This window comes from Acomys minous (genome assembly GCF_964271855.1).
Source record: "Acomys minous genome assembly, chromosome: 6".
NCBI classification, from domain to species: Eukaryota; Metazoa; Chordata; class Mammalia; order Rodentia; family Muridae; genus Acomys; species Acomys minous.
Window position 1 is genome coordinate 30,742,337 of NC_140487.1, and position 12,715 is coordinate 30,755,051.

General features: G+C 37.8%; 1 protein-coding gene across 1 annotated transcript in view; it reads left to right on the forward strand.

The window, feature by feature from the left end:
* The window catches only part of SEMA3E (semaphorin 3E), a 232,641-nt gene that overhangs the window by 127,257 nt on the left and 92,669 nt on the right, over nucleotides 1-12,715 (forward strand). Inside the window, exon 2 of the mRNA XM_084785189.1 lies at nucleotides 4,340-4,500. Coding sequence (XP_084641315.1) covers nucleotides 4,340-4,500 — 161 coding nt within the window. The remainder of the gene's footprint in view (nucleotides 1-4,339; nucleotides 4,501-12,715) is intronic.

Consider the following 12,715-nt stretch of genomic DNA (forward strand, 5'->3'; position numbering starts at 1 on the left):
ACCCTTGGGTTCTTTTTCTTTTAAATAGGAAAATCACTTAGCAATTATTATGAGAAATATCTACATGAATAAAATAAACTTTCTTGACTTGTTGCCTAGGGTGTGTGATGACATTCAGTCTTACGTATTTTGGCAGCCATTTCTTCTGATGTAATATGAATGATTCAGGATAAATAATATTCAAACACTGTGTAACAATAACAAAAAGAAAACACTTACCTCATCATATAATTATTTAAATATTAAAAATAAAACAAATAGTTTAACTATTACTCTTTGGATAAGAGTCAATACAGTAAAGTAGGCCTTATTCCTTGAGCATTCCACACTTTCTTTGGGATGTTATGTATGGGCACTGTTAATTCCACGGCAAGTTTGGTTTACTTTTTATGCTGTGTTGTCACCTTCACCTTCAAAATGCAATTGAGTCAATCAATTAAAAATTATCAAGGTAAAAAGAATAAGCATATAATGAATGCAATCCAAAGAGGCTTAAAGGCTATCCAGAGTTGCCTAAGCAATAAGCTCAAACTCATAACTAAAATTTGATACCCCAGGTTCTGTATGTAAGAATTTGGTGTTAATGTACATGCTGGCTGCACTTTAATTATCACATTTAAAGAGATAGTCTGAGTGTTTTCTTCTTTGCTAGCATTCATCACTTGGAGACATTAAACTTGGGTTGACTAATTTTTTTTTTCCTTAGTAAGATAAGGTCAATGATAACTTAACATTTTACAATGTGGTACCTCACTGTGCTGGGGGTTGGGTGGGAGGGAACTAATGGTCATTGAAAATGAGGGTGGGACCCTCTGGATCCTTCTATTTCCCCATTCTCCCATGCTTCTCTCATCTAGAGTCCCAGTAGGATATCCTCCCCTCTATCCCACTTTCCTGGTAAATGAAGACTTTCATGGGACATGCCCCTTGGGCTAGTGTCCAAATATAAGTGAGTATATACCACTTGAGTCTTTCTGCTTCTGGATTAACTCACTCATTATGATCATTTCTAGTTCAATCCATTTGTGCACAGATTTTGGGAATTCCTTGTTTTTAATAGCTGAGTAGTATTCCATAGTGTAAATGTACCACAGTGTCTTTATCCATTCTTCTACTGAGGGACACTTAGGCTGTTTCCATGTTCTGGCTATTATGAATAAGGCTGCTATGAACATAGTAGAGCAAATGTTCTTGTTGTGTGCTGGAGCATCTTCTGGGTATATTCCAAGGAGTGGAATAGCTGGGTCTTGAGGAGGCCTTATTCTCAGTTTTCTGAGATAGTGCCAGATAGATTTCCAAAGTGGCTGTACTAGTTTGCATTCCCACCATCAATGAAAGAATGTTCCTCTCTCTCCACATCCTCGCCAACATGTGGTGTCACTTGAATTTTTGATCTTAGCCATTCTGATGGGTGTAAGATGGAATCTCAGAAACCTACAATAACATTATGATGGGTGAATCTGGGCACAGGGGTCCTGCTCAAACTCTGGCTCCAGCCAAGGACAATACATGTAGTAAACTTTGAACACCTACCCAGATCTAGCCAATGGACAGGACATTCACCACAGTTGAGTGGAGAGTGGGGATTGACTTTTACATGAACTCTGGTGCCCCATATTTGACCACGTCCCCTGAATGGGGAGGCCTTGTAGCCCTCAGAGGAGGGATAGCAGGCTACCAAGAAGAGACTTGATACCCTATGAGCATATGCAGGGGGAAGAAGTACCCTTCACACACAGTCATAGGGGAGGGGAGTAAGGGGAAAATGGGAGGGAGGGAGTAATGGGAAGATACAAGGGATGGAATAACAATTGAGATGTAATATGAATAAATTAATAAAATATATATTAAAAAAAAGAAAATTAGGGTGTACATAATTTTCACAGTCTAATGTATTCCCAATCCTTTCCTTCTGCTTTGCTTTTTCTGCAGTATCATGAGTGCACCTTTGTAATTTTTGGGTTCTTTTGGGGGGGGTAGTTCTATAGGGCTCTAAAGAAGCTGAATGGATCAGAGAAGAGGTTAATCCATTAAAAAATAATGATTGGTGACACAGTAAATAACATCTGTTATTATTGACAAAAAAATAAGAATCTTTAATTGCTTAGAATTGTAATAAGCTTGGCAGGAGTGGAAAATTCATAATAAGTAGAAGTTGATATCTATCTTTTCATGTATATGCAGAGATAATGAGGTGTTAATGACCTCATCCACAAGTAAACAAGAATCTCTGTAGACGGACTTAACTCAGGAAATAGCCTCATAAGTTCTCAATACAATTCCATGTCTTCAATAAACAATCCTGGCTTTATCTATTAAACTCTGATAATAATTAAGGCAAGGGGCCTCATATTGGTGTCCTTTTATATATTTCATTGATTTCCCAGGAATTTAATTTCCTGAGCTTTGCATTGCATTCTTTTTGACGAAACATGTTACTACTATGTGTTCATTCTTTGTTTGGACTTACCCATTTATGATAAAAATTTTATTATGCACTGAAATGGAAAATATCAGCAAGACATCAGACTACCTGGGAAATTAATGGAGAAGAGGGAACTTATTAGGGCTCACATGAAATCAGCTCTCATTTATAAAGACCACACATAATGTCAAGATAGAGCTTTGCTCTATATTTTCCAGGATGCTGAATCCTAAAATGTGCTTTTCTAATTTGTGAATGTCTAGTAAGGAAGATAGTATGACTTTTAACTTAAAAAATATTAATTGGGCCTTTTTTTCCCCCTCTGGAATTCAAGGGATTATATCTAATCTCTCTTTAATTTCAATTTTCCTCTTCCTCCAATAAAATACCTGATATTCCTTTAGGCCTACCCTCAAGATTCAGTCCAAATGGTTCGATATCTCAAATGTGATGTTGATACAGAATTTTTAAATCTTGCAATTTTGCTTAATTTAAACCAAAGATTTTAAGGTAACTCTACTCTACAGAATTTTGAGCATACAAGGTTGATGAGCAGAAAACTGGATAAGGAACACACTCTTTTTCACTCTATTGTTTGTTTTGTTTATTTAAAACAAGTCTCATTAAGAAGCCTAGGCAGGCCTTGAACTCCCAAACCCCCTGCCTCCTGGATTCTTCATAGAGAGGAGAAACAATTTCACTTTTAAGAATGTTTCAGATATAAAATATTGAATATATTTCATACTTCCATTTACTGCTTGTGTCTTAGTGTTCTAGTCAGTAAGACTCCACACTCTATGAGTGGGTAGGTATTAAATTTCTCAAGATGAGTTTCCCTTTTCCCAAGCCGACTTCAGTGGTTCTTCTGTACTCAGCCATGTCTTTGAGGCAATATTTCCTTTCATTACCAAAAGCTCTCATATATCAACCTAGAAGTCCTAAGTGCTGAACTGGCATATGAAACTCAAACTCATACCTCCAACAAACAAGTGCACATGTAAGGCTTTGCCAGATCCTGATTTCTCCAATTTAATATGTGCACCCCAAATATATTGTTTGTTATTCCTAATATAAGCAAGAATGCATGAGGATAGCCTGAATTACAACTGTAGAAAGCAGATCCCCAGTGGGTTTTCGGAGTAATCAGAGTTGTGATTACAAAGGGGTGGTTGCCAGTTCTGTGCAGTTTGATTTGGATATGATTCACAATATATCAGTTTTAGGTAGACACATGATTTTTTCTGAGTTGGTAACTATTAGAACTAACTAGACGCCCTTGTGCATGTTTAGTGTAGATATTACATCTTGTTATGTAAAGAGAAGCTTTACAATGGTTGTCTTTTACATCACACTACAAAGTAGCTACTGTTGATAATTTTGTCCATATTTTAAAAGCATTCAATATTTACCTTACAACTAAATTTTGATTTGGGTATTCAGACTAGCAAATTAATAAACATCTTAATGCTCACAGATTAAAACATATTGTCATATGGCTATATAGTCATCCATTTAAAGTGTCATACCTTTCCTGAACATACCAGGACTTTTCTCATTATTCCCTGCATGATAAAGTATAGCAATTAACAAAGCACTTACTTTGTGCTAAGTAGCTTAAGAATCTAGAGATAACTTAAAGAATAAGGAAGAATATGGTTATGTTATTAAGTAAAAACTATCTCATTTTATATAAAGGACTTGGGGCATCATTACTTTGAAGTATTGGGAGACCTAAGTGAAGGTCCACATGGATGCCGAGGGAATGAGTGGATATTTCTAAACTTCTTTGGATAATTCAATTTAAGGATTCATATCACTAAAACGAATATGAAAACTTGGCTTTGAGAAAGATGTTATAGACTATAGCGTTCTGTGTTCTCGTGTACTTAGTGTAGACCTCTCTCTGCATTTCAGAACTCTTGGAGCTGAACAGGACATCAATATTTCAAAGCCCCTTCGGATTTCTTGATCTCCACACCATGCTGCTGGATGAGTACCAAGAGCGACTCTTCGTGGGAGGCAGAGACCTCGTGTATTCCCTGAACTTGGAGCGAATCAGTGATGGCTACAGAGAGGTATTGAAACGCCAAGTGTCTGGAGAGGGAAATAACAGAGGGGTGGTATGACAATGGTGTTAGGGGAAATTTGTTTTTCGTTGTGCCTACCACTTTAAATTTAAATTTGGAGCTGGGTGTGGTGGCTTATGCTTTTAATCCCAGCCCTTTGGTGGCAGAGGCAGGTTGGACCCCTGTGAGTTCTAGGCCAGCCTCGTCTACAAAGCGAGTCCAGGACAGCCAAGGCTACACAGAGAAAACTCTGTCTCAAAAAAAAAATTAAATTAATTTACATTTGGAATGATCTTAATCGAAACAAAATCTTTATTAAAAGAAAACAATTTGGGGAAATTTTGTAAAGCATCATACATGAATTTTTCTAGCACATCACTGATATCAATATTTGCAGAGAGATGCTTTCCTTGTGATTTTGTGTTTTGCATAGTGAGTGATATTTGTCACCACACCCACTGTCTTGACACCCAAATTGCAGGATCCTGGATTAATAACGGTACCTCTGGGCCATAGTGTTCCAACATCCAAATATGAACCAGCAAAATCGGTATAACTGGCTGGTGTGGTTTTATTGACGATATTATTAGGTGGATGCTCCTTAAGCTTGCTGTAAAGTAGAATATAAAGTAAGATCAGTGGTGGCACACGCCTTTAATCCCAGCTCTTGGGAGGCAGACGCAGGCGGATGTCGGGGAGTTCAAGGCCATCCTTGTCTATAGTGCAAGTTTCAGGGCATCCAGTGCTACACACAGAGAAACTCTGTCTTGAAAACACAAACAAACAAATAAACAAAGGTAAGATCTTATGTTGAAAATGGTTAACTGTGGGAAGGAAAGCAACTTACACAAAACAGAATTGGGTTAAGTTTTCAGAGTTGTGTCAATTTTATGTGAAACATGAAGAAAGTTAAATCATAGAGGGTTTTTTGGCATTAATGTGTGTTTGAAATAATCCGCTTTGCTTATGCTTTATTTTTATGTTCATCAAAACGGGACAAGTCTGTGTTTTCAAATTCTTTTTAAAAATATGACAAAGAGCAGCACTCTCCGAGTGTTTGCCAAATCCTAATTCCTAGAGAAAATACCTTGCAGTTTCTTGAGATTCTTTTTATTTTTGTTTCATATTCATGCATTAGGAGCTGGAACTAGACCTTAGTGGGAAAAGATATAATTAGCACTCATAAAGTACTTGGTTCAACCAGAGCCCTCCTCATCCCCCTGTGACTATGACAGCTGGAATTGTGTTCTGTTCTCCATTGATTTAGTTGGTGTTTGAATATATGTAGTATCTGTTAACTTTAGAAGAGATGAAGCCTTGCTTTTTCCCTATTCAGTAGAGAAATTTAGTGATCTTTGCATCACTTATTGCTTGCAACCCATGCCTGTTTTCCACCTTCCCAATATACAAAGACTAAAAATTTTGGTTAAATAATAATTGCATGTTGGAACTATTAGAACCATAAAAATAACTTCTTTTCCTTCTTCCTTTTTTTTCTTTCTTTTTCCTTCATATCCTGCAGCATTCCTGTTTGTTGTGAAAAGAAAAACTGCACTTTTTATCATGCCTTAGCTTTTGTTTCTGGCACTGACTTTTGACCTACCTCTAGGGGCATTTAGCTCACAATAATCCAAGGGATCTTTAGATTTCATTCAGTGTAATAGATCATATGCTACTGGGGCTTTCTCTAGGCCTCTCATCTATGTGGAGGGTCACCTGTTCAGGGCCACATCTTTCTGGCATTTTTCGAAGTCATACCCTCTTCAACAATTCTGAGAAAAAATTTAAAGTCAATTTTGATATCATATAGATACATATGTATCTATATGACCGTATAGTTATATATTATATAACATATTTATATAAAATAACATATGCTATATATTATAAATACCAATAATATATTTCTTCATTAAAGTTAACAGATACTGCCCAAATTCAAACAACAATTATATCAATGGGTAGGCGTACTTAAGTGTTATACTTTGTATTTGTAGGAAAAGAAAGAAGAATGTGATTGAATCAAGGACTTTATGCAATATATATATATATATATATATATATATATATATATATATATATTCCTAAATATGTAAATACAGTCTACTGAGTTGATATAAAGCTACTGCTATGTATATTTCTTCATGGCTAACCACTTGTATTAGATAACCCTTGTTACTCATTTGAATTCAAATAAGCATATCAACTTCTCTCCTCTTCTCTACGTGCTTTTGTACGTGAATCCAGATACATGTCCATGACCTTCCAGTTAAGCTCACTTACTGGATGGTCCATTTTACATCTCACTTTCTCTCTTTCCAAGTCACTTTCAGTAGTAAAATGTGTATTTACTTTGATTTTCTGTGATGAAATAATGTGATGTAGAGGAAAAAAAATCAGATCTCATACTAATGAACCTGTCAACATCCAAGTATTGATGGACGAGGAACTCTCAGTACCCTACTCCCCACTGCTGAACAATTTGCTACTGTTAGGCTCAGAGAGAGTGGGACTCACTGCCTGCAGGTAGGTACCTGCTGTGATCCCATCGGCCTCCAGCGGAATTCAGTGCACACAGATGGCCCTGGTTAAACTATGTGGTCACAAGATCAAACCAAAAGCATGACTCTTAGAAAGAGGGTAGTATGGGTGGGAAGAGAGAGATGAGAGAGGATGCAGGGGAAAGTTATCAGTAAACATTTTATGCATGTATGAGAAACAAAATTAATATGGTATTAAGCCAGATCAATCTCTATTAAAGTGGCTAGAGTGTGGTCTGGGGGGATGGCACAGCAGGTTTAAGTGATTATGGCATATGCCTGACAACAGGAGTGCAGTCTCTGGAACACTTAGTATAAGCAGAGAACCGATTTCCAGAGCTGTTCTCTATCTCCACATGCGTTATGTGGCATGGTCATCCCATATCACAAGACAAAAATAGTTTTCAAAAATAAAAAGTATAATTTCTAATTACTAAGATGTTCCATTCTAGCCTATTAGAATTTAAACATTTGCCTTACACATATGATTCTTATGTTGTAATCTTTGGACCAGATCAGGTCATCGTATAGAAAGGTCCTGGAATTTATAACTGGCATTTTAGGATACAGAATAGCTTATACATTTCCCTGATCTGTTGCCTTCTATGGGCACGGAGAGATCAAGATGCCACAGCCCCTGTTCTGATGTGTTTTCCCTTCCAAGTAGGGAAAATCGGATCTCCTCCTTATTTCTTCTTTATTGTTTTGGCCTAATTGTACCCTCAGGCCTTTAATGCCAGAAAATGAGATTTTATGAAGGAAATGACCCATGAAATAATAAGAGTAGGAGACCCGCAGCATAGTGGCGTTTATGAACTAACTCTGAGGGAGGCAACGGCGGAACATGAGGCCGTTGAGCTTCAGGGTGCATCTAGCAAGGAGGCAAATGAAAGCAATTTATAACCCTATTAAACTGAATATCTTTTCTGCCCTGAAAGAAATATCTTGATTTTTTGTGGTGCCTAAAGCCTATGTGTTCTTTAGAGCTGTTTCAATGTAGCTAATTCAAACATAAATGTCAACATTACAAAGGGCCCTCTCAGGTCCACAGCAAGGACAAGTCCCAAGGAATTGCACCAGGGTTTATGCGTATTTGGCTCTAAGGTAACTTCTTCCACTTATATTTCTTATTTTGTACTTGTCCTGCCTCTTTCACTGAAATGCTTAGCAATACAGCTCCTGGTAGCCCAGTAAGTCCCATTCTATTGTTTCTGCTCATAGGCATATCCCCGCGAAGCATATTTACAGACCATCTGCTTAAAATTGAGTGAGCTTAAATAGGAGTTGAGGTCTTCCGTGGTCTCAGCTCTGAAAATCTAAGTGCTATTCTCATGGGCAAGCTCTCCCACTGATAAATGTTTCTGTTGTATTTTCAGTGCTTTCCGATTTGCTTTCTTTATTCCTGGTTTCTCAATGTTAGTATGATGTCTTCTGATATCTTGAACAATATCTGTTAGGAAGAGTGGTTTTCTATGTGCTTTAGGATGTTGGCCTGCATCCCTGGTCTTTGCCCTGTAGATACCAATAGGACGTGTGGTAGTTTGAGACACGTCATCCATAAGCTTAGGCATTGAAACACTTGGTCCCTCAGTTAATGGAGCTGTCCAGGAAGGCTTAGGAGGGATAGCATTTTTGAGGAAGTAAGTTACTAGGGCAGACTTGAAGAATATATAGCTTAACCCTACCTTCAGTTCTTTCTGTCTCCCTCTGTCTCCTGCTTCTGGCTTGCAGAACACCATATCTGCCTGCCGGTATGATTTGTCATCGTGATGGATTCTTATCATTCAGGAATTGTAAACCCAAATTACTTTTTCCTTCTATAAGCTGCTTTTGATCACGGTGTTTTACCACAACAGAAAAGTAAACTCCAATAGTATGCAAATAATCCCCCATGGCTTAATAATAAAAGAAATGTCTCCAGATAGTATCAGATATTTCCCAAGTAAAAGTATTGTCCTAGGTCATTCGCTCATCTATATGCAGGATTGGCCCCTCCCACTAGCACTACCACCACCACCAACACATAGCCTAGCTGTAGATCTACCTATTTGACCACATCCCTCTTTCTGCTCCTTAGACCAAGTACTTTGAAATTTATACTCAAAGCCTATTTTTATTATGACATGTTACTTCTTTATTTCTTAATTTTAATATAGGTAAATTTGATATATAAAATCTAATGTGTATCTCAAATACCATAGAGCAGTGTTTCCCAATCCTCCTAATGCTGTGACCTTTTTAATACCTGCTGTTCCTCATGCTGTGGTGACCTCAACCGTAAGATCATTTTGTTGCTATTTTATAACTGTACTTTTATACTGTTCTGAATTGTAATGTAAATATCTGATGTGCAGAATATAAAATATGTGACCCGTGTGACAGGTCATTCAGCCCACACAGGTTGAGAACCACTGCCTTAGACTGTGCAATAATAACCACTAGCCACCTCAAGACGAAGCTGTCGTCAATCCCGTTATGGGTGACTATCTTCTTTTACTTCTCTGTCTTCTGCCAAGCAAACAAGATGCTTTCCCTTATTTTTAGTTTTCAGAATAATTTTGTCATGTTGTCTCTATACATTGCACCTATTAGTACAGGTAAGTTTAGCTGTAACAAATGACAAGCAACTATATATTGTAGTTTCCACCGCCTTTTCTTGATTTCTGTCATTTAACGTTATTTTGTAGCTTTAATTATAGTCACAATTCTTGTTCGTTCATTGCAGTTAGAGATGGAGTGGCAACCAGGGAGCATAGCTCTGGTTTTCAATCTCAAATCCTGACTCTGCATACAAAATACTGGAGGAATCTCTTATCTTCCTTGGGTCTCTGCTTCATACTTGTAAGAGGCAAATTAGTCCTCTGTGAGTATACAAGATTTGATAACTTTCATTAACAAAGACCATGTGAGGCTCTTATGTACACAGTAAAAATTGTGTGTTTATTAGTTATTAGTCACTTAGAGACAACGGAATTTTTCCCATCATCGAAACAGAGCATACGCTGTCACTCCCATGTCAAATGACATTGGGTCAATTCTAGTATTTGGCTTTGCTAGTGCTATTAAGGTGATAATAGAAAGCATCCCACAAATACAGGAAAGCATCCAAAGTACACATGCGGAAGTAGAACCACTAACTTAATAATACATGCACGCCACTGTAAAAGATGGTGCCCCCAGTAACTTGGCCAAATTCTTTCTCCACTAGTGTGCGAGGTGCCAGTTATATGCAAAATCATCTATATTTTCTCATTGGTCTCCATGATCCACATGTTCTTCAACACTTTTTTTGATTCATGTATCGCTTCATGAACACATTACTATCTTTGCAACTACAGTTTCCATCTTAGTTACTTTAACTCACTTGATTAAAATTTTAGCAACATTAGTATAGATCATATACAGTGTCAAACTTAGAATGTGTATTAGGAAAATAAAATAACATTGTGTAATATCAAACGTAATAAGTGCCCAAAGGATAATTAAGCAGCTTAGAGGAAAAGGAATATAGATAATTCCATGGAGAGTAAGATGGTCAGGAAAATATTTCTGAAAAAAAAAAAGAACCCTGATAACACAAGGTATTTCAAGGCTCAGTCACCAGCTGTGGATTGTGGCTGCAGAGTAGAAGAGTGCAGACACAATGTATGGACAAGATTGACTGGGAAAAGCAAATCATTGAAATAGTTAAGGATCAGGCACTGCTTGGCTGGTGTGGTGGGTGATAAGTCATGTTTGTGAAGAGAAAGACAGGAGTATATAATAAAGAGAATTTCCCATGAAGAAGTAGGAATGCTAAGGGATGATGTGTCATGACTATAAGAGAGTGTATGGGAGTGATTATAATAAATTAGGGCCCTCGTTTCACAGCTATACTTCAAGATTTTAATGAGTATATTTTTGAAAATTTAGACAAAGGTTAGACAGAAGAGGCAAAAATCAATTAAAATATCTTGACCAAAGTAAGAAAGCCACAATCACTAGAGACAACAGTTTTAATTAGAGAAGGTAAAGGGGGTTGGGGGGGCAGAGTTAAAGTTAGAAGTAATTTTGCTAATGGTATTCCAGATGATTTAACAAAAGGATTTAAGGCATTTAGTAGGGTGAGGTCAAACTAGGGGCTGTACCGAGAGCCCTATGGGATGTGATTTTAAGTATTGATTATTGACCCGGGGTTAGGGTCAGTACTGCCCATGGTGACCACTGTGGGATATGTCGTGATGAATTAGCCTTGATGGTCTCTCAGAAAAGATGAGTAACTACTAATCTCCATTTAGAACACTTAAACTACCAAACTTCTTCTTGGTCCTCACTGTCTGAAGCTGACCCAATATTTCTGTGAGGCTCTTTCTCCTTTCTCCTTGTTACCCAGAGATGCTCTCTCTTCTTCTATAAGGTGACACTTGACCCTTCTTTTATATATAATATGAACCCTTCTTTGCTTAGTCTTCCTTACAATTGGGGACACACACAGACACACATACAGACAGACAGACAAACAGACACACACACACACACACACACACACACATACATGTTTTTCAATACAGGGTTTCTCTGTGTAGCCTTGGCTGTCCTGGACTCACTTTGTAGACCAGGCTGGCCTCAAACTTATCAAGATCCACCCACCTCTGCCTCCTGAGTGCTGGGATTAAAGGTGTGTGCAACCACACCTATTTGTTTTTTATATTCTTATATTACTCTCTTTATAAAAATCAAAGTGCACTTTTTTGCAGGAGTTCTTAATGTTTGGGGGTCCTGTGACCATCTGTCATATGTTGAAAGCCCAGTAGGTATAAGATAAGTGCATAGGATTGCGAAGGAGAATGTTAAAATAAGATTGTTGAGATATAAAGCATTCTAAGATTTCTGAGTAAAATTAGGCTGAATTTACCAGACTAACCATTTTTCCTAGTCTACTCTTACCTGCCTTGTAAACTTAATCTCGGCTTGGCCACACCAACACACAGCCAATCAAACATTATTTACTCTTCCTTCCCTCTCATCACTATGCATTCACTTTTCCTCCTAAACATCTCGGGACATTCTTTCTTTTTATTTTTTTTTTCTTTGTTATTTCTTCCCCTTTACTAAATTTACAGAAGGCTACCTGGCCTTTTCTTGTTCCTCTGAATGATTTTGATTTCCATACTGTTTAAAACTGACTGTGTTCTAGTCAGTCTACATGATAAGATGACTTCTCTGTGAGGGTTTGTATTAAGTTCCTCTATGAAGCTGTAGGTAAGTCAAACACCACAGTGTAGTGGTTTCAGGAGATTGACCTCCACAGGCTCCTATATTGGGGCACTTGGCTGCAGCTAGTGGAACTAAAGGAATAGGATGTGTGTCTTTGTTGGAGGAAGGGCGAATACTCTTTGTGGTTTTAAGGAATGAGCTCCTAGCAGCTCCACTTCCATGCTTGCCTGCTGCGGCCATGCTTCTCCCCGACATCGTGGTGACAGACTCTTATTCTTCTGAAACTGTAAGCCCCTAATAAATTCTTCCTTCTATACTTTGCCTTGGTCATGGTGGTTTTCACAGTAATAGAGAAGTAACTAATACACATAGACACTGAAAGAATGAAAGTGTAGCCGGGCGTGGTGGCGCACGCCTTTAATCCCAGCACTCGGGAGGCAAAGTTGGGCGGATCGCTGTGAGTTCGAGGCCAGCCTGGTCTACAAAGT